The sequence below is a fragment of the Wyeomyia smithii genome, chromosome 1 (genome assembly GCF_029784165.1).
Source record: "Wyeomyia smithii strain HCP4-BCI-WySm-NY-G18 chromosome 1, ASM2978416v1, whole genome shotgun sequence".
In the NCBI taxonomy this organism is placed as follows: Eukaryota; Metazoa; Arthropoda; class Insecta; order Diptera; family Culicidae; genus Wyeomyia; species Wyeomyia smithii.
The window spans coordinates 124,590,162-124,613,850 of record NC_073694.1 but is presented as its reverse complement, the minus strand read 5'-3'; the positions used below and the strand labels follow the sequence as shown (position 1 = coordinate 124,613,850).

The following is a 23,689-nucleotide window of genomic DNA, read 5'->3' as shown; positions in this document are numbered from 1 at the left end:
GGGAAGAATGGGTCTGCAGACCCGTCGGAAGCAGAAGCACCCAAAACGAAATCCAAAACAAGCTGAATCTGTGAAACCGAGAGCTCGGAAGCTTTATGACAAACTTCTGACCAAAATATGGGGTGTGTTATCATGGATGACGAAACCTACATAAAACTGGACTATAAGACTCTGCCAGGACCGCAATTTTATACATCACCGAAGGAAAAGGATGTCCCTGGACCAGTGAAAGCCATTTACACCGAAAAATTCGGCAAGAAGGTAACGGTTTGGCAGGCCATTTGTGAATGTGGGAAAATATCTCGTCCATTCATTGCGAATGACACAATGAATGGTAAAATTTACGTGAAAGAGTGTTTGCAGAAGTTGTTACCCATGGTTAAGCAGCATAACAATCCTCCAATCTTTTGGCCCGAACTTGCTTCCTGCCATTACTCTAAGGATGCACTGGGGTGGTATAAAACAAATAATGTCACATGTGTCCCAAAGGAGATGAGTCCTCCAAATTGCCCTGAAATTCGCCCTATTGAAACTTTTTGGGCTTTGACCAAGGCAAAGCTGAGGAAATATGTCAAACCAGCGGACAATGTTGAAAAATTTAAAAAAGATTGGCTTGAAGTGGTAAAAATGGTCGGAGAACACACTGTGCAAAAGCTTATGAGTAGTATTAAGAGAAAAGTTAGAGAACTCGCGTATCCTAGGAAAAATAATCCCAACTTGAATTGAAACTGGAAAGAAAACACTTATTATCTATATTTCAGAATAAAATGACCCGAAAAATCCTGTATTTTTTGTTTTATTCAAGAAAGAAGATGTATTTATATTTTTGTGCTTAAGAAAGCCAATTACCTTCCGAGGATTAGCAGACCAAATTTCACTGGGTTGTAAGCAACCCTTGTTGAGAAATTTGATTCTGCTCATGTATTGTACAGTTTGAAATGCCACAAATGGGTTCTGGACCAATGAATTGAGAGGTGGAACCTTGTTTGGCCAGTTCGTCTGCTTTTTCACTGCCTTCAATTTCGCAGTGCCCTGGAACCCAGTACAGATTGACAGAGTTCGTACGACACAGGCTCCGCAGAGAGAGAACGCACTCCCAGACAATTTTCGACGTGCATTTGGAGGCACATAAAGCCTTCAGCGCTGCTTGACTATCAGAGAAAATGCAAATATTCGCATGTTTGTAATTTCTCCTGAAGCAAACGTTAGCACATTCGATTATAGCGTAAATCTCTGCTTGGAATACTGTTGGACATTCACCAATAGCCACCGATATCCGAACTCTGGGACCGAAGATTCCCGCATCCGTTTTTGAACCGATTTTTGAGCCGTCCGTAAAGAATACCGTTGACCCCTGACGAGCCATATGAGCCCCGCACTCCCAATCGGAACGTGATGTTTCATGCACCTTGTAGGGAATATCGCAGTTATTCATAGGTTTCATCCAGTCTCCGTTCAGTTCATACTCATCACTGGCCCTCTTTTGAAGTGTTGCAATACACTCAGATGGCCAAGAAGGTCACCCGGTAAGACATTTTTCAGACGTTTGAGCCGGAGAGCACTCCTTTCCGCTTCTAGTTGCACAAATTCACGCAATGGCAGCAGGTGAAGGATTGCGCCCAACGCTTTCGATGGGGTGCTGCGCATTGCTCCCGTTATAGCAATACACGCAAGTCTCTGCAGTTTCGCTAGCTCTGCTCTCGTTATTGCCTGTTTTGTTTTGGGCCACCAAACTGAGGAAGCGTATGTTATTTTCGGGAGTACAATAGACTTGTGGATCCATCTTATCATTTTTGGTTTTAGTCCCCACATCCTACCAACCGTTTTAGAACATAACCAGAAAGCACTGACCGCTTGCTTATTTTGCACCATCTAGGTGCGCGTTCCAGTGAGGCTTCGCATCAAGGATTAATCCTAAAAATTTAGCCCTTTCGCTCAATTGGATAATACTTTCCTCAAGCCTAAGTGACATTAGGTTAAGCCTTCTCCTTTTAGTGAAAGGTACTACTACAACTTAGGAAGGGTTTATGTTTAAACCTTCTTTTATGCACTATGAGACTATGTTGTCAAACTTTCCCCTTACCACAATGACAATGTCATCTGCGAAGCCTACAACTTCAAAACCTTTATCTTCTAAGCTTTTGAGAAGGTCATCCACCACAAAAGACCATAACAGCGGCGAGAGTACCTCCCCCCCCCCTTGAGGGCATCCTTTCGTAGCTCTTACAGTTATGGATGAGCTCCCAAGCTCCGAAGAGATTTATCTTTGTGCAAGTATAGTGTGAATCCAGTTGACTATGCTTGTGTTAAACATCCTTTTCTTCATCGCATTCGCCATGGAAGAGTAGGTCGTGTTATCGAAAACACCTTCAATATCCAAGAAAGAGCATAGTGCAATTTCTTTTGCTGAAAGAGATCTTTCAATTTTGTTTACCAGCGTATGAAGAGCTGTGACTGTTGAGCTACCTGTTTGATATGCAAATTGAAATTTAGATAAAGGATATCTATGCATGTATGTTGCATTTAGATATTCCTTTATTACTTTTTCCATTGTCTTCAATAGAATCGAAGACAAGCTTATTGGTTTATATGATTTGAGGTTGTTCCTATCTCTATTGCCCGTTTTTGGTATAAAGATAACCTGCATTTTTTTCCTTAATTGCTATGACATTCAAGTGTCTAAATCCAAAATTTAGGCGCAAACCGAAAACCGATTTTTTATGCCTTTTCAAAACTTGGAAAACTGACGTTTTTTGCCTTTTTTTTTGAAAAAAAAGTACATTACTTTGAACGCTCTGTAGCTTTAATGATAGCTTGGACTTTTTTGACGTCGAAGGAAAAATTGTTGTAAATATTGTGCAAAACAAACCCTTTCATTAGATATTGTAAAATTTGGTCATAGTAGGCCTGACACTGAAAAAAATTTAAAAAAATGTGATTTTTTGTAGAAAAGTAGCTTAAAAGTTTAGTTGCCGCAGTTTCCCACGGTTGTGACTACATTCAAAATTTAGGTAAAAACGTAAGCTTTCAAATGCATGCTGTCCGCTGTAGCGCAAAACTGCGCAAATTGTCATTTTAGTGAAAAAAGCGAAAGCAGATTTTTTTTTTTGAAGTTGAAGTTTCATCCAGGACTAATATTATTCATAACCATGATAGCCCATTAATGAAAATCTATGATATCGTACTCAATCCGTAAAGATAAAATATAAATTTGGGCAAAAATCACAAAATTATAAAATACGTGTTGAAAAAGAAAACAGTAAACAAATCTTTTTGAAATTTTAATTATGTCAAACTTTATCACTTTCTGCAAATTTAAAACAATATTAAAAACATTCAGCCCTTTATCATCATGTTATTATCATAAAATTAGCTAAACTGATTGAAGTGTCAAATACTAGCATTAAATTCATACCATCAAACTCCGGCTAACAATAGCCCGTTTGAAGATTGCTTTTGTTTCGCACTCGTTTGCATACAAAAGTAAAAAAACACATTTTGCTGTACGAGATAAAAACTAAGAATTTATTATGTTATATTTTATTTTTTTCAATTAAATTAATAAAAAAAAAAACAAAGAACATTTGTCGCCCTCCGCATCTTTTCGTTAAATATTCGTTTAATTTTATTATGGAGCTTTCAACTTCAGCGGCACCACCTAATTTAATGTCTAGTAAGTTGTCAATTCATGATTTTATACATGTATTCAAATGTCCTCTTTTAACCATAGAAACCGGATTAGAAAGACAACATATATATGAGCAAGATCGCGCGAAATGACCTATGGTCGAATATCGACCATTTTTTATTTTAATGAAACTTTGCACACGTATTTGGCTTAGCAAACTGAGCATTTTTTACGGGTGGAGAGATTTTTTACACCCATGAGTTACATTCTAAAAGGGCGTATGCCTTTTGGCATAGGTTTTATTCGAAGCATTGTAGCCCAGAAACCGTTGGTGGTATAGAAAAAAAAGTCCAGGATGGAGAAATGGAAAATAATTTTTTTATGGTAGATTAATTTTTTTATAAAAATTCTAATTTAAACATTTTTCAAATATTTGTATTCTGATGATTTTAAAAGATGCTCTTTTCAACTCTTTTTTTTCAAATTGAAATTTAATGTTTATTTTTAATTTTTTTTGTACAGTGTATATTTTTTTATGGTGCATTTTTAATTCCCTACAACTCATTCTCAGACAGTTTTTCTATACAACCAACGGTTTCTGGGCTACAATGCTTCGAATAAAACCTATGCCAAAAGGCATACGCCCTTTTAGAATGTTACTCATGGGTGTAAAAAATCTCTCCACCTGTGAAAAATGCTCAATTTGCTAAGCCAAATACGTGTGCAAAGTTTCATTCAAATCAATAATGGTCGATTAAATTTTCGCGTATTTCCAGGCGATTTGAAATGATTTTGCTCATATGAAACAATGAAACATCGCAAATCACTAGAAGAAATGAAAATTGCAGCGAAAGAATTTTTTCCTGCTGATAAGTATAATGAATTTCAAATTTTCTGGGAACAATTCAACAGGAGATTTCAGCAATCATAGCGGAAGATGATGATGACTTTTTCAATTTGTAATTAGTTTGTATTACTTATGTTGTTCTAGTTTATTAAATATATATATCGTCAGTTGAATTCAATACTGGCACAACTCAAAATTTTGCAGTTTTGAGTTATTGATGGCAAACGATGCCAAATACTAGAAAGTTTCATCTCACAAAGACCCGTTCAAAAATTCACAATATTTCCAGAAATATAAGTAGATGTGCCTTTATTGCACAAATCTTAAATATCCCTAAAAAGACAGAAAAATGAGGTTACAATTATTATAACTTGCTCATTACATGCACATGATAAACCAAAACAAGTTCAATAAAAATGGGAAGTCCTAAAATTAGAATTTTTCACGAAAATGAAAAAAGAAATTTTTGACGCAAATTTTCAAACGCGTTTTTCTCGAAACTATGAATTTTGAGTTTTTTTTTAATACCCTCCACTGACCTCCACACCAAAGAGCTCACACAGGAGCCTCCTGGTAGTGGACACTGACTTATAGCAAAAAGAAAAACAATACGCGGAGAAATTAACTATAGGCAAACAACTAGGTGATATCCCAGTGGAACTAAGTTCCTTTGAAGGGAATCACATACTATAACACAAAAATTTAAGATGCAGCACGCTATGTTCAAATAATGTTATTATACAAAGTCAATGTACCTAAAATTTTTCTCCGTAGGATCATAGTTTCAGCCCTCTAGTTTCAAAATATGAAATATATTTTACAAAATTACACATTCTGATTTTTAAAAAATCTAGGAACAAGGTATCCAAAATTTAAATGCAACATTTTTTCCGCTTAACATTACTGAAATTTTCGTGTAAAAACATCCTTTCTACGTTAATCCAGCTCAAAATGAGACCAAAAACACTTCATTTAGTTATGTTTATTCTTCATCTTTTTCGGCTCAATATTGAAAACCAAGTCTTCCGATGCGCATAAATGTTATATAGTGTTCGTTGCAGTTGCAATGGTGATAAAACGAATTGGAGATTTTTCATCGTCAAAGTAGGCAAGTATTTGTATTATTACCTTTAAAAATGGTTATTTATAATGTGGTGAATAGTAAGCCCTTTTCAGATATGTAGCTTGTAATCAAAAACATTATATACCCAACTTGATCAGTTTTATCCTCCATTACATTTAAAAACCTTTGCAGTTGAACCTGTTTTTGTGCAATTGTTTTTTTGTGCGACTTTTTGTATGCGGCTGTTTTTGTGCGGTATATGAAAAAAGACCACATCCGATAAGATTTTTTTCGATCCTCGAAATGAATTTCAACGCATTACATGAGCATTGCATCGGCAATTTGCTATTTGAGCCAGTTTTACGTAGGAAAAACCCTGTATTGTTAGCCTACGAAGTACAGCGGTTGGAAAAAATATTATGTTTAAAAAAGTTACGTTAATCAATTAAATGTTTTAAAAAGGTTCTCATAGATATTTAAAATCAGAATCATCAAGTTTCGAGTTTGTTTTTTAATGAGATGTTTTATGTGGTCCCTATCCACCGCATAAAAAAAAATATTTTTCCATAATGTTACAGAACATTATTTCATTGTAAAGTTTCAAATGTTTTTTTTTGTGCGATTTATTTTGTGCGGTCTCTATCGCTCGCACAAAAACAGGTTTGACTGTAATAGTAATAGCTCAAACATAAAATGATAGAAGCTGAAATATTCGATAGAGCATAAAACATAACTTTAAAATGTGACTACTACTTGTATGCTGAAACAGCAGCACATATTTTGGTTTGTAGTTCAAATGGTTTTCTTGCATTTCATAAATTTCCTTGTGAAGAGCTTCGGTCGTTTGTTCTGAATATCGCGCAAGGCCTTCATGTGATCGCTTGCAGAACTCTGGCACATAAAATTTCGGGATGTGAAATTTTGGTGTCCGTCATATGTTTGGAGGACAAACCTAACGAGAATTTATAAATAAACAAAATTCAAGACAGTTAATTATTATGAAGTTACCTTTGGAAAACTTGTACTCCATATTGTAGCAACTGCAACAAAACACTAAAAAAAATGACATATGTTTCAGTAAAATTTGTTGAAAAATCTTTGTATGACCTGCTTCAGACTTTGATCAACGCGTTCAAGTTGTTTGACCGTTTTGAAGCACAAAATGCACACTTTTTCGCGATTTTCTTCGTGACCATGCATTTTGAGTATTGCTATTCAACTGAGTGAAAAGCCTAATATGCGGCTGAATTTTTTTTTTTGACGTGGGACTACGTCTTTCTTCACTATACTAAGGTACATTCTGTGAAAACTGGATTGAACATGTAACGTTTTTGTTTGGCGGAATGGAAGATTTTAGATGCTAATAGCGTTCAAACAACCGTTCAAACCGTAATAGCGTTCAAACAACCGTTCAAACAAAACGTTCCGATTTCAATAGTTAATAAACCGTTGGAAAGTTAAAATATACAAGATTTGTATAACATGATAATTTTAGTTAACATTTTCTTATTACTCCGTGAAAATTGCGGATAAGTTTGAAGGTCGAATATCCACATACATTTTTCATACGATTGGTATATTTCCCTAACGCAGACTTCAAAAACATAGACGAAATGATTTCACGCATTCAGTCATTGGCTAGCAATGCCAGCCAATTGGCATTGCATTCATCACCCAACGTAAGCGACGAAGAAAGAAAGCAAAGATGCTTCCACGTGATTGGTTCTTCCCCCAATCACCCAAGTTCCCCACACTGAGTGACGCTATAAAAGGACATTCCGTATTGAGAGAAGATCTCGAGTTCAGTTCGTATTGTACAAGCGACACGTTCGGACGTGTTTTTCGCCTGCTTAGTTACGCGCTTTGTTTCTATGGAAATCGACGAGACGCTGCACCCTGCGGCTAACAATTCCTCCGCTAGCTCAAAGCACAAACGGAAGAAAACCGATCCGGTTATTGATAGTAACGATGAATAAGAGGAGAGATTACTGAAGAAAAATGCCTTCAGCACTTTGGCAGAGGTCCTCAAAGTTGAACAGAAGAAATTATCATCTCCAGTGGTCTGCGCTCCGGAAAACAACCCTGAAAAGCGGAAACAACCACCACTGGTGGTAAAAAACGTTGAATTTGCTACCCTTCTCGGGAAAATGGATCAGTGTGACGCTCAACCGACGTACAAAATCACCCGATTCGGCACTAAAATTAATTGCTCATCTGCTGAGGAATTTGACAAGGTGCAAAGTTATCTGAAGCAGTGTGCGTTTGCATATTATACGCACGACAAACCGAATGAAAAACCCCATCGGGTTGTGCTTCGTGGCCTTCCCCTGGTAAACCCACAAGAGATTCTGGATCATCTGAAGAAGGAACATAACATCACCGCTGTTGCGGCCTACATCATCAGACGGATAGGTGATTGCGCAAATCTGGACGAGTCCTTCTACCTGATGCACTTTCACAAAGGATACACTAACCTCAAGATTAAAAGTATCTCACAAATCATAGTGCGTTGGGAAGCATACCACAACAAACGTGCAGACGTGACACAGTGTATGAATTGTCTACATCACGGACACGGGACTCGCAATTGTCACCTGAACAGCAGATGCAATATTTGTGGTGAGCCTCATGCTTCGGAAAACTGCAAGAAGAAAGATGCTTCAGCGAAACGGTGTGCCAACTGTAACGGATCCCATGATGCAACCGATCGTAACTGCCCCAAACGAGCAGAATACATCCGGATTCGCCAACAAGTGACAACCAAAAACCAGCCGGGTCGTAAGGAGAATAAAAAGAGTCAACCTGTTCCTGAACTGACCACCTCGAATTTCCCTGCATTACCGAACAAGAGCACTTCCACCGTAACGAAACCTGTGGGCAATCCGTCCACACCAAACGCCTGGTCCAATCAATTGCAGAAGCAAGAACCCCGCATCGATCCTCGCACTAGAGCAGGTTTGAATGATCTCCCTCCGTAATTCTCTCGTGCCGAGTGTAGTGAAAACATGCTCTACGGTTCGGAAGAACTGTGGTCCATTTATAACGAGTTCTGCGATCGCCTGAAGCAGTGCAAGACCAAATCGGACCAAGTTAAGGTCCTTGGCTACATGGTTTGCAAATATGGGGTCAACTGAGCCCTGCAGCATCCGCATCGCCAACTGGAACGCTCGCTCTATAAGGGCGAAAAAGATTGAATTGAGTAATTTTCTCGCTCAAAAAAATGTCGACGTAGGAGTGATCTCGGAAACCAGGCTCAAGCCAAGAATAAACTTCTCACTTCCAACCCACACCATTATCCGGTTAGACCGCTCCAACTCCAGTGGTGGCGGTGTGGCCGTTATAATAAGAGAAAACATCCGCTTTGAAATCCTGCCCCATCCTAAAACCAAAGTCATCGAGGCAATCGGAGTTAAAATTTTTGCTCGTCAAGGATTTGTCACATTGTTTGCAGTCTACATCCCTCGGCAGTGCTCGGATTGCAACGATACCTCTAAATTCTTTACAGAAGATCTACAAAAACTAACCGACAACAGGCGAGGCTTCATTGTTGCCGGTGATCTTAACGCTCGCCATACTCAGTGGCGAAACAACAACTGCAACAAAAACGGTAACCTTCTGGCAGACCATCTCAGTTCAGGTACGTGCACCATCCACTTCCCAGATGAACCAACGTTCATCTCCCCAGCTGGAAACACCTCCACTCTAGACATTTTTCTGTCTGATCTGGCCTTATCGAAACCTGTAACCCATCAAGAACTGAGCTCCGACCACCATCCAGTGGTGTGCGAACTTGATTTCAGCCCTGCACTGGCGCAGGCTACAACAATACGTGATTACCACCGAGTGAACTGGATTGCCTTCAGCCGCATGGTAGATGCACGTCTCCCCAATGTAGTGAATCTATCAACTACTCTGAATATCGACAACGCATTAAACGTCTTCGAAGAAGCCGTCCCACAGCCGAGGAATCCTGCATCCGCAATGCTCAGGTGAGGAGGAAATTTACGCTGATTGACTCCGACACCCGGCGATTAATCCAGAAAAGAAACACTGTCAGAAGACAATTCCAACGCTCCGGATGCCTAATGAAAAAACATGAACTCTCTCGTCTTAATGTTCATATTGCGGAAAGAATGTTGTTTATACGAAACCAACAGTTCTCGAACGATATTGAACGTATGAAAGACCACTCGAAACCGTTTTGGAAGGTAGCTGAAATCCTGAAGAAAAAACCAACTAAAGTTCCGCCATTGAAGGATGATACTGGAGGTATCCTAGTTTCCCCATCAGAGAAAGTGGATGCCATAGCCAACAAACTGGTTCAAGCTCACAACATCGGTGCAGGGATGAGCAGCCCCCATGAAATTGCAGTGCAGAACACAATTAGTCAGCTAGAGGAGCAGCTCAACGATGTTCCATTTGCTGGTCAAATATCGGAGGACGAGGTACGTGCTGCAGTCAAACGTGGTAAAAACATGAAAGCCCCTGGGAACGACGGCATCGTAAATCTGATTCTGAAAAAGCTCTCTGGTAAAGCTTACCGTTTTTTGGCATTTTCCAAAAATGTTTCCAGCTCAACTACTTTCCTTCTGTATGGAAAACTCGGAAAATCATCCCAATATTAAAACCTGGAAAAGATCCGACCAGCTCAGCGAGCTACAGGCCTTCCCACAATACCTCACGAAAATAGTAAGAAATTATCTTGCTAACAGAACTTTTCGGGTGCATCTTCCAGGAGCTTTCTCAGAACTCAAACCGGTCTCAGCTGGGGTACCCCAAGGTAGCATCTTGGGCCCTCCTGGTGACTGCAAACGGGCCCTGTATGCAGACGATAGTGCGATAATTGCTAGCGGTCGTAATTCAGCAACCTACTGTGCTAGGCTTCAAAAAGGTGTAACGGCGAATGTTTCCTACCTGAATAGCTGGAAAATTAAAGTAAACGAAAACAAAAGTCAAGCCATTCTATTCCGACATCGATTGTCAGCAAAACTGCTTCCAGACCGTCAGATACGAGTGAACGGATGTACCGTTGAATGGGCGAACGAAGCCGGCTATCTTGGCATCACAATTGACAACAAACAAATATACAGATCTCACACAGACAAGCTGAAATGCAGGTGCATTGGATTATTAAAGTCCCTCTATCCGTTAATATCTCGACGATCCAAGCTGTCACTCAAGAATAAATTGGCAGTGTTCAAGGCAATTATCGCTCTAGTGATAAATTACGCTATGCCTGTGTGGGGAACCTGTGCAGAAACACACAGAAGAAAACTTCAAGTAATCCAAAACAAGCTGCTGAGAACAATATTGAATGCCCCATATGATACGAGAACCACCGAGCTACATCGCACCGCAGGATGTAAAACGATCAACGAACGAATTGAGGAATCGATACAGGACTTCGTTATGAGTGCGACACACTCGGAACACCCGCTCATCCGAGCGCTGGTTAGATAGATTTTAAAATTTTAGTTTAAGTAGGTTATAAAATTAAAACAACACTGATTTTGTAGTATCAAACAATCTCATAACTATTTTATATATGAAAACTAAAACGAGCATTAAAGATGCAAAATGTAAACTTAAACCAAAGGATGAAAAAGGAAAATCTTGTATCACTTAAATAACAAAACTTGTACCAAACAAAGAGATAAGAATAAATTCAAATTTTAAGTAAAAGTAAGAGAGAATATCATTCCCTGGTCGACCGTCAAGGCGAACAGTTCGGCTTCCCTTCGATCTGAGTTGGACCCCACCAGTGGTAATCTAATTCAGATATCGTTGTTGGAATACAGCACGAAATTGGACGTGAACGGCACTGGGGACCATTGGAAGCCGTTGGAAGGGACTATTGGAAGACTTGGAAGCCCTTTGGGTGCTGCCGATAGTGTAGGTATAGTGTGTCGTATATCAAGCGTGTGTGTCTGAGTAGCGTGTGGGTGTGTGAATAGCGTGTGTGGGTGTGTGTATGTGTAAGTAACGTGTGTGTATGTGTAAGTAACGTGTGTGTGTGTGTATGTGTAAGTAACGTGTGTGTGCGTGTGTAAGTAACGTGTGTGTGCGTGTGTGTATGTATGTGTGCGTGTGTGTGTATGTGTGTGTGCCTGTGTGTGTATGTGTGTGTGCCTGTGTGTGTATGTGTGTGTATGTGTGTGTGCGTGTGTGTATGTGTGTGTGCGTGTGTGTATGTGTGTGTGCGTGTGTGTATGTGTGTGTGCGTGTGTGTATTTGTGTGTGCGTGTGGGTGTGTGTGTATATGTGTGTGCATGTGGGTGTGTGTATATGTGCGTGCGTGTGAGTGTATGTGTGTTCGTGTGTGTGTATGTGTTTGTGTGTGTGTGTATAGCGTATGTGTGTATTACGTGTATGTGTGTATGTGTATATAACATGTGTGTGCAAAAATGCATATACTATGGCTATGGCAAATTAAAATCTTTACACCCACCGTAGTCCCACGGCAAGCCTACGGTTGTGCACTCAAGCACATCCCCTTTAACTTTTTTCAAATTGTTTTATCACCATGGCAATTGCTACGAACACTAAATAACATTTATGCGCATCGGAAGACTTGATTTTCAATATTGAGCCGAAAATGATGAAGAATAAACATAACTAAATAAAGTGTTTTTGGCCTCATTTTAAGCTGGATTAACGTAGAAAGGATGTTTTTACACGAAAATTTCAGTAATTTTAAGCGGAAAAAAAATGTTGTATCTAGATTTTGGATACCTTGTTCCTAGATTTTTTTAAAAATCAGAATGTGTAATTTTTTTTAATATAAAATGAAAAATCGAGGAAAAAACAAATTTTCACCGATGAAATATTTTCGAGTGTTCATATTTTGAAACTAGAGGGCTAAAACTATGATCCTACGGAGAAACATTTTAGGTACATTGACTTTGTATAAAAACCTTCTTTAAACATAGCGTGTGCAGTGATAAACGTTACGGCTACAATGATAACAACAAACTAAACAAGTTAACAATTAGAGATGTAGGAAAAAACCAGCAGGAGCCAGAAAAACCTACATTTACAAAAAGGTTGGCGCAACTAAAATATAAATTCGTTTACATTTCTTATTAAATGTTGCTTCAGTTTGATTTTAAACAGGACGGTAATAGTTATTAGTTTTAGTCCGTAAGGCAGCAAATTGTACTTTAACGGGCCATAACACATGATGCGTGTTGAACCCAAGTTCGTGCTAGCTCTACTTCTCAAGAGTTCAGATGCATTTCTCGTATTTTGACGGTTAATCCTAGCTGTGAAAGCTATGTTGTGATGAAAATTTTGTTTGTGTAATGTATTGTGGACAAAACTAATTGTTTGAGAATCACGTAGTCCTAAAATAGGAATTATTCTATGGTTTAAGTTTGTGTAGAGTAATTCAGTTGGGTACAAGTGAGGCAAATTGAAAATTACTTTTACACACCTGTTCTGAAGTGTTTGAATTTTTTAAAGTTTTGATTTAACAGCATGACCCCAAACCATAATTAGGTATTGGATAATAGAATGAATGCACGCATAATAAAAGTTTAATAATGCTTTAATAGGCACAAACCGTCGTACCCTTTTCATAAGGCCACATAAAGAGGAAATTTTACATGACACTTTCCCAAGATAAATTCCCCATGAAAGACAGGAATCTAAGTGAAGCCCTAAATATTTGAGAGAAGACACTTTTTCGATGAACAAATTTTTCACACATGGATCGGGATGTTGAGGAATTTTTTTGCGCAGCGAATGGAATATAATATACTTTGTTTTCGTGAGGTTCAGAGAGAGGTGATTGCCATTAAAATATTCAATTAGAGTACATAAATCAGATTCCATGTGAGTAACAACCGTTTGAACACTAGAACTGGGATAAAACAATGCTGTATTATCTGCAAAAAGCTTTGATGTTCCATGAAGCTTTAGGTTTCCGAAGTCGTTGATAAAAACTAAGAATAATAAAGAACCGATATTGCTTCCTTGAGGTACTTTTATATCAATCGGGCGTAAACTACTACGCACACCTTCAATTATTACAAATTGTTGTCGATTTGATAAGTAACTTTTGATTAAGTCGTTGGCAACTCCTCTTACCCCATAGCGATCAAGCTTCCTAAGCAGTATACCATAGCTTAGAGTATCAAAAGCCTTCTTGAGATCGATGAATAAACCACCCACGAGTTTATTTGATCAACTTCGCAGATCAATTCATCAACAAGTTCGGTAATAGCAGTCGATGTACCACAGCCTTCCCGAAAACCGTATTGAAATTTGTACATAACATCATTAGCCGACAAAAAACTCACAAGACGGCAGGTTAAAAGTTTTTCTATAATTTTATTTAGGGCAGATAATGTCGAAATTGGTCGATAGTTGGAAGGATCACATCTATCACCAGTTTTAAAAACAGGTGAGACTTTAGCAATTTTTAATACATACAACAAATCAACGAGAATATTATCATGCCCTTTAGGCCAGTTGAGTTGTGCCAGTATTGAATTCAACTGACGATATATATATATATATATATATATATATATATATATATATATATATATATATATATATATATATATATATATATATATATATATATATATATATATATATATATATATGTTTCACTAAACGAAAATTTCTCACCGGCGTCACTATCCGTTTCACACGGCCACAAGTTCCGGGGTAAGGGTTTTTCACGCGCTTTTTTACAGGTACGCTCGTTGAGGAGGATCACAGGTGAGTATTACAACACTTGTCGGTAAGTTAAACTTTATTAATACACTTTTAGCTCTTCGCGCTTGCACGTAATAACAACACTCACTGATTTTGCGGTACTGACAGTTCTCGTATATTTGCGCTTGCCTTTTTATAGCTAAATTAGCTGAAACTGTGTTTGTGTCAACGTCGTGCATGGTAATAGCGTTGGTAGCATGCAGACGGTATTCGCGCAACTGGTCGAAAAAGCAAATTTCACATATTACGTAACAATATATATCTGCTATATAAAAATGGAATTCCGTAACGCTTGATCTTATTGATGTTATTCCCTCAGTCTCTGGATGTACAGTACATTTTGAATCGTTCTAAATCAAAAATAATAAGCGGTGTCATGTAGGTTTTTTAACATGAAAATGTTCGCTGATGTTCAGGAAAGACATTTGAGAAAAAATAATAGGTCTCAGCTGGGGTACCCCAAGGTAGCATCTTGGGCCCCATACTATACAACATTCTCACTTCCGATGTACCACAACTTCCTGGTGACTGCAAACTGGCCCTGTATGCAGACGATAGTGCGATAATTGCTAGCGGTCGTAATATATATATATATATATATATATATATATATATATATATATATATATATATATATATATATATATATATATATATATATATATATATATATATATATATATATATATATATATATATATATATATATATATATATATATATGTATATATATATATATATATATATATATATATATATATATATATATATATATATATATATATATATATATATATATATATATATATATATATATATATATATATATATATATATATATATATATATATATATATATATATATATACTCAAAAGTCTTTCCTGAACATAAACAAACGTTTCAATAGAAAAAAATCATATATCATAGCTTTAAATTTGTATTTAGAGACAAATTGAGCCAAAATATTCATGATATTGCATGTTTTACGTAGTTTTGTGAATAATATCTCAAGTTTTAGTAATTAGATACCTATTGTTTTTTCTTAAAGGTCTTTCTTAAACATCAACGAACATTTTCATTTTAATGAAAAAAAAACACATGTCATCGCTTTGAATTTTGATTTGGAGACGAATTAAGTATAAAAAGTCATTATTTTGCATGTTTCACGTAGTTTTGTGAATAAAATCTCAAGTTTTAGTGATCAGATACTAGTTATTTTTTCTCAAATGTCTTTCCTGAACATTAACAAACATTTTAGTGAAAAAAGAATCATATGTCATCGCTTTGAATTTTGATTCAGAGGCAAATTTAGCACAGAAAGTCATAATTTTGCATGTTTTAGTAGTTTTGTAAATAATATCTAAAGTTATAGTAATTAGATACCTATTATTTTTTCTCAAATGTCTTTCCTGAACATCAGCGAACATTTTCATGTTAAGAAACCTACATGTCACCGCTTATTATTTTTGATTTAGAACGATTCAAAATGTACTGTACATCCAGAGACTGAGGGCATAACATCAATAAGATCAAGCGTTACGGAATTCCATTTTTATATAGCAGATATATATATATATATATATATATATATATATATATATATATATATATATATATATATATATATATATATATATATATATATATATATATATATATATATATATATATATATATATATATATATATATATATATATATATATATATATATCAACTGGCCTAAAAATTTGTTGTATGCATTAAAAATTGCTAAAGTCTCACCTGTTTTTAAATCTGGTGATAGATGTGATCCTTCCAACTATCGACCAATTTCGACATTATCTGCCCTAAATAAAATTATAGAAAAACTTTTAACCTGCCGTCTTGTGAGTTTTTTGTCGGCTTATGATGTTATGTACAAATTTCTGTACGGCTTTCGGGAAGGCTGTGGTACATCGACTGCTATTACCGAACTTGTTGATGAATTGATCTGCGAAGTTGATCAAAAGAAAATCGTGGGTGGTTTATTCATCGATCTCAAGAAGGCTTTTGATACTCTAAGCTATGGTATACTGCTTAGGAAGCTTGATCGCTATGGGGTAAGAGGAGTTGCCAACGACTTAATCAAAAGTTACTTATCAAATCGACAACAATTTGTAATAATTGAAGGTGTGCGTAGTAGTTTACGCCCGATTGATATAAAAGTACCTCAAGGAAGCAATATCGGTTCTTTATTATTCTTAGTTTTTATCAACGACTTCGGAAACCTAAAGCTTCATGGAACATCAAAGCTTCTTGCAGATAATACAGCATTGTTTTATCCCAGTTCTAGTGTTCAAACGGTTGTTACTCACATGGAATCTGATTTATGTACTCTAATTGAATATTTTAATGGCAATTACCTCTCTCTGAACCTCACGAAAACAAAGTATATTATATTCCATTCGCTGCGCAAAAAAAAATCCTCAACATCCCGATCCATGTGTGAAAAATTTGTTCATCGAAAAAGTGTCTTCTCTCAAATATTTAGGGCTTCACTTAGATTCCTGTCTTTCATGGGGAATTCATCTTGGAAAAGTGTCATGTAAAATTTCCTCTCTATGTGGCCTTATGAAAAGGGTACGACGGTTTGTGCCTATTAAAGCATTATTAAACTTTTATTATGCGTGCATTCATTCTATTATCCAATACCTAATTATGGTTTGGGGTCATGCTGTTAAATCAAAACTTTAAAAAATTCAAACACTTCAGAACAGGTGTGTAAAAGTAATTTTCAATTTGCCTCACTTGTACCCAACTGAATTACTCCACACAACCTAAACCATAGAATAATTCCTATTTTAGGACTACGTGATTCTCAAACAATTAGTTTTGTCCACAATACATTACACAAACAAAATTTTCATCACAACATAGCTTTCACAGCTAGGATTAACCGTCAAAACACTAGAAATGCATCTGAACTCTTGAGAAGTAGAGCTAGCACGAGCTTGGGTTCAACACGCATCATGTGTTATGGCCCGTTAAAGTACAATTTGCTGCCTTACGGACTAAAACTAATAACTATTACCGTCCTGTTTAAAATCAAACTGAAGCAACATTTAATAAGAAATGTAAACGAATTTATATTTTAGTTGCGCCAACCTTTTTGTAAATGTAGGTTTTTCTGGCTCCTGCTGGTTTTTTCCTACATCTCTAATTGTTAACTTGTTTAGTTTGTTGTTATCATTGTAGCCGTAACGTTTATCACTGCACACGCTATGTTTAAAGAAGGTTTTTATACAAAGTCAATGTACCTAAAATGTTTCTCCGTAGGATCATAGTTTTAGCCCTCTAGTTTCAAAATATGAACACTCGAAAATATTTCATCGGTGAAAATTTGTTTTTTCCTCGATTTTTCATTTTATATTAAAAAAAATTACACATTATGATTTTTAAAAAAAATCTAGGAACAAGGTATCCAAAATCTAGATACAACATTTTTTCCGCTTAAAATTACTGAAATTTTCGAGTAAAAACATCCTTTCTACGTTAATCCAGCTTAAATTGAGGCCAAAAACACATTATTTAGTTATGTTTATTCTTCATCATTTTCGGCTCAATATTGAAAATCAAGTCTTCCGATGCGCATAAATGTTATTTAGTGTTCGTAGCAATTGCCATGGTGATAAAACAATTTGAAAAAAGTTAAAGGGGATGTGCTTGAGTGCACAGCCGTAGGCTTGTCGTGGGACTACGGTGGGTGTAAAGATTTTAATTTGCCATAGCCATTGTATATGCATTTTTGCACACACATGTTTTATACACATACACACATACACGTAATACACACATACGCTATACACACACACACAAACACACCCAAACACATACACACACACGAACACACATACACTCACACGCACACACATATACACACACCCACATGCACACACATATACACACACACCCACACGCACACACAAATACACAGACACGCACACACACACATACACACACGCACACACACATACACACACGCACACACACATACACACACGCACACACACATACACACACGCACACACACATACACACACAGGCACACACACACATACACACACAGGCACACACAAATACACACACACGCACACATACATACACACACACGTTACTTACACATACACACACACCCACGTTACTTACACATACACACACACACGTTACTTACACATACACACACACATACACATACACGCACACGCCACTCACACATACACACACGCTATTCACACACCCACACACGCTATTCACACACCCACACATACACACCCACACGCTACTCAGACACACACGCTTGATATACGACACACTATACCTACACTATCGGCAGCACCCAAAGGGCTTCCAAGTCTTCCAATAGTCCCTTCCAACGGCTTCCAATGGTCCCCAGTGCCGTTCACGTCCAATTTCGTGCTGTATTCCAACAACGATATCTGAATTAGATTACCACTGGTGGGGTCCAACTCAGATCGAAGGGAAGCCGAACTGTTCGCCTTGACGGTCGACCAGGGAATGATCTTCTCTCTTACTTTTACTTAAAATTTGAATTTATTCTTATCTCTTTGTTTGGTACAAGTTTTGTTATTTAAGTGATACAAGATTTTCTTTTTTCATCCTTTGGTTTAAGTTTACATTTTGCATCTTTAATGCTCGTTTTAGTTTTCATATATAAAATAGTTATGAGATTGTTTGATACTACAAAATCAGTGTTGTTTTAATTTTATAACCCACTTAAACTAAAATTTTAAAATCTATCTAACCAGCGCTCGGATGAGCGGGTGTTCCGAGTGTGTCGCACTCATAACGAAGTCCTGTATCGATTCCTCAATTCGTTCGTTGATCGTTTTACATCCTGCGGTGCGATGTAGCTCGGTGGTTCTCGTATCATATGGGGCATTCAATATTGTTCTCAGCAGCTTGTTTTGGATTACTTGAAGTTTTCTTCTGTGTGTTTCTGCACAGGTTCCCCACACAGGCATAGCGTAATTTATCACTAGAGCGATAATTGCCTTGAACACTGCCAATTTATTCTTGAGTGACAGCTTGGATCGTCGAGATATTAACGGATAGAGGGACTTTAATAATCCAATGCACCTGCATTTCAGCTTGTCTGTGTGAGATCTGTATATTTGTTTGTTGTCAATTGTGATGCCAAGATAGCCGGCTTCGTTCGCCCATTCAACGGTACATCCGTTCACTCGTATCTGACGGTCTGGAAGCAGTTTTGCTGACAATCGATGTCGGAATAGAATGGCTTGACTTTTGTTTTCGTTTACTTTAATTTTCCAGCTATTCAGGTAGGAAACATACGCCGTTACACCTTTTTGAAGCCTAGCACAGTAGGTTGCTGAATTACGACCGCTAGCAATTATCGCACTATCGTCTGCATACAGGGCCAGTTTGCAGTCACCAGGAAGTTGTGGTACATCGGAAGTGAGAATGTTGTATAGTATGGGGCCCAAGATGCTACCTTGGGGTACCCCAGCTGAGACCGGTTTGAGTTCTGAGAAAGCTCCTGGAAGATGCACCCGAAAAGTTCTGTTAGCAAGATAATTTCTTACCATTTTCGTGAGGTATTGTGGGAAGTTTGCTTGCACCAGTTTGTGGACGAGTCCATCGTGCCACACGTTGTCGAACGCTTTTTCCACATCCAGAAAAACAATGGCTGTGTTGGTGGAAAGTGTTTTGTTCCGCTGGATAATGTTCTCCACTCGGATCAGTTGGTGGACAGTAGAATGACCCTTCCGGAATCCAAATTGTTCCGGCACAATGACTTGGTGTTCCTCGATGTGTTCCATCATACGATGCAGGATTAAACGCTCGAAGACTTTGCTTATAGCTGAGTGCAGTGTTATAGGCCTGTAGCTCGCTGGGCTGGTCGGATCTTTTCCAGGTTTTAATATTGGGATGATTTTCCCAGTTTTCCATACAGAAGGAAAGTAGTTGAGCTGGAAACATTTTTGGAAAATTGCAGCCAAAAAACGGTAAGCTTTACCAGAGAGCTTTTTCAGAATCAGATTTACGATGCCGTCGTTCCCAGGGGCTTTCATGTTTTTACCACGTTTGACTGCAGCACGTACCTCGTCCTCCGATATTTGACCAGCAAATGGAACATCGTTGAGCTGCTCCTCTAGCTGACTAATTGTGTTCTGCACTGCAATTTCATGGGGGCTGCTCATCCCTGCACCGATGTTGTGAGCTTGAACCAGTTTGTTGGCTATGGCATCCACTTTCTCTGATGGGGAAACTAGGATACCTCCAGTATCATCCTTCAATGGTGGAACTTTAGTTGGTTTTTTCTTCAGGATTTTAGCTACCTTCCAAAACGGTTTCGAGTGGTCTTTCATACGTTCAATTTCGTTCGAGAACTGTTGGTTTCGTATAAACAACATTCTTTCCGCAATAAGAACATTGAGACGAGAGAGTTCATGTTTTTTCATTAGGCATCCGGAGCGTTGGAATTGTCTTCTGACAGTGTTTCTTTTCTGGATTAATCGCCGGGTGTCGGAGTCAATCAGCGTAAATTTCCTCCTCACCTGAGCATTGCGGATGCAGGATTCCTCGGCTGTGTGCACGGCTTCTTCGAAGACGTTTAATGCGTTGTCGATATTCAGAGTAGTTGATAGATTCACTACATTGGGGAGACGTGCATCTACCATGCGGCTGAAGGCAATCCAGTTCACTCGGTGGTAATCACGTATTGTTGTAGCCTGCGCCAGTGCAGGGCTGAAATCAAGTTCGCACACCACTGGATAGTGGTCGGAGCTCAGTTCTTGATGGGTTACAGGTTTCGATAAGGCCAGATCAGACAGGAAAATGTCTAGAGTGGAGGTGTTTCCAGCTGGGGAGATGAACGTTGGTTCATCTGGGAAGTGGATGGTGCACGTACCTGAACGGAGATGGTCTGCCAGAAGGTTACCGTTTTTGTTGCAGTTGTTGTTTCGCCACTGAGTATGGCGAGCGTTAAGATCACCGGCAACAATGAAGCCTCGCCTGTTGTCGGTTAGTTTTTGTAGATCTTCTGTAAAGAATTTAGAGGTATCGTTGCAATCCGAGCACTGCCGAGGGATGTAGACTGCAAACAATGTGACAAATCCTTGACGAGCAAAAATTTTAACTCCGATTGCCTCGATGACTTTGGTTTTAGGATGGGGCAGGATTTCATAGCGGATGTTTTCTCTTATTATAACGGCCACACCGCCACCACTGGAGTTGGAGCGGTCTAACCGGATAATGGTGTGGGTTGGAAGTGAGAAGTTTATTCTTGGCTTGAGCCTGGTTTCCGAGATCACTCCTACGTCGACATTTTTTTGAGCGAGAAAATTACTCAATTCAATCTTTTTCGCCCTTATAGAGCGAGCGTTCCAGTTGGCGATGCGGATGCTGCAGGGCTCAGTTGACCCCATATTTGCAAACCATGTAGCCAAGGACCTTAACTTGGTCCGATTTGGTCTTGCACTGCTTCAGGCGATCGCAGAACTCGTTATAAATGGACCACAGTTCTTCCGAACCGTAGAGCATGTTTTCACTACACTCGGCACAAGAGAATTACGGAGGGAGATCATTCAAACCTGCTCTAGTGCGAGGATCGATGCGGGGTTCTTGCTTCTGCAATTGATTGGACCAGGCGTTTGGTGTGGACGGATTGCCCACAGGTTTCGTTACGGTGGAAGTGCTCTTGTTCGGTAATGCAGGGAAATTCGAGGTGGTCAGTTTAGGAACAGGTTGACTCTTTTTATTCTCCTTACGACCCGGCTGGTTTTTGGTTGTCACTTGTTGGCGAATCCGGATGTATTCTGCTCGTTTGGGGCAGTTACGATCGGTTGCACCATGGGATCCGTTACAGTTGGCACACCGTTTCGCTGAAGCATCTTTCTTCTTGCAGTTTTCCGAAGCATGAGGCTCACCACAAATATTGCATCTGCTGTTCAGGTGACAATTGCGAGTCCCGTGTCCGTGATGTAGACAATTCATACACTGTGTCACGTCTGCACGTTTGTTGCGGTATGCTTCCCAACGCACTATGAGTTGTGAGATACTTTTAATCTCATTCAGCTTCTTGAGGTTAGTGTATCCTTTGTGAAAGTGCACCAGGTAGAAGGACTCGTCCAGATTTGCGCAATCACCTTTCCGTCTGATGATGTAGGCCGCAACAGCGGTGATGTTATGTTCCTTCTTCAGATGATCCAGAATCTCTTGTGGGTTTACCAGGGGAAGGCCACGAAGCACAACCCGATAGGGTTTTTCATTCGGTTTGTCGTGCGTATAATATGCAAACGCACACTGCTTCAGATAATTTTGCACCTTGTCAAATTCCTCAGCAGATGAGCAATTAATTTTAGTGCCGAATCGGGTGATTTTGTACGTCGGTTGAGCGTCACACTGATCCATTTTCCCGAGAAGGGTAGCAAATTCAACGTTTTTTACCACCAGCGGTGGTTGTTTCCGTTTTTCAGGGTTGTTTTCCGGAGCGCAGACCACTGGATGATTTCTTCTGTTCAACTTTGAGGACCTCTGTCAAAGTGCTGAAGGCATTTTTCTTCAGTAATCTCTCCTCTAATTCATCGTTACTATCAATAACCGGATCGGTTATCTTCCGTTTGTGCTTTGAGCTAGCGGAGGAATTGTTAGCCGCAGGGTGCAGCGTCTCGTCGATTTCCATAGAAACAAAGCGCGTAACTAAGCAGGCGAAAAACACGTCCGAACGTGTCGCTTGTACAATACGAACTGAACTCGAGATCTTCTCTCAATACGGAATGTCCTTTTATAGCGTCACTCAGTGTGGGAACTTGGGTGATTGGGGGAAGAACCAATCACGTGGAAGCATCTTTGCTTTCTTTCTTCGTCGCCTACGTTGGGTGATGAATGCGATGCCAATTGGCTGGCATTGCTAGCCAATGACTGAATGCGTGAAATCATTTCGTCTATGTTTTTGAAGTCTGCGTTAGGGAAATATACCAATCGTATGAAAAATGTATGTGGATATTCGACCTTCAAACTTATCCGCAATTTTCACGGAGTAATAAGAAAATGGTAACTAAAATTATCATGTTATACGAATCTTGTATATTTTAACTTTCCAACGGTTTATTAACTATTGAAATCGGAACAGTTGTTTGAACGCTATTAGCATCTAAAATCTTCCATTCCGCCAAACAAAAACGTTACATGTTCAATCCAGTTTTCACAGAATGTACCTTAGTATAGTGAAGAAAGACGTAGTCCCACGTCAAAAAAAATTCAACCGCATATTAGGCTTTTCACTCAGTTGAATAGCAATACTCAAAATGCATGGTCACGGAGAAAATCGCGAAAAAGTGTGCATTTTGTGCTTCAAAACGGTCAAACAACTTGAACGCGTTGATCAAAGTCTGAAGCAGGTCATACAAAGATTTTTCAA

At 38.5% G+C, this 23,689-nt stretch overlaps 1 protein-coding gene across 4 annotated transcripts in view; it reads right to left on the bottom strand.

Annotated features, from left to right (window-relative positions):
* The window catches only part of LOC129720275 (cell growth regulator with RING finger domain protein 1-like), a 197,203-nt gene that overhangs the window by 34,516 nt on the left and 138,998 nt on the right, over positions 1–23,689 (bottom strand). Inside the window, exon 7 of one of the 4 annotated variants that reach the window (XM_055671748.1) lies at positions 16,102–16,237. The exons of the other annotated variants lie outside the window; for them this stretch is intronic. Within the exon in view, the coding sequence (XP_055527723.1) occupies positions 16,151–16,237 (87 nt within the window). The 3' untranslated portion in view covers positions 16,102–16,150. Of the gene's footprint in view, positions 1–16,101; positions 16,238–23,689 lie in introns of those variants that run through there. 4 annotated transcript variants of the gene reach the window in all.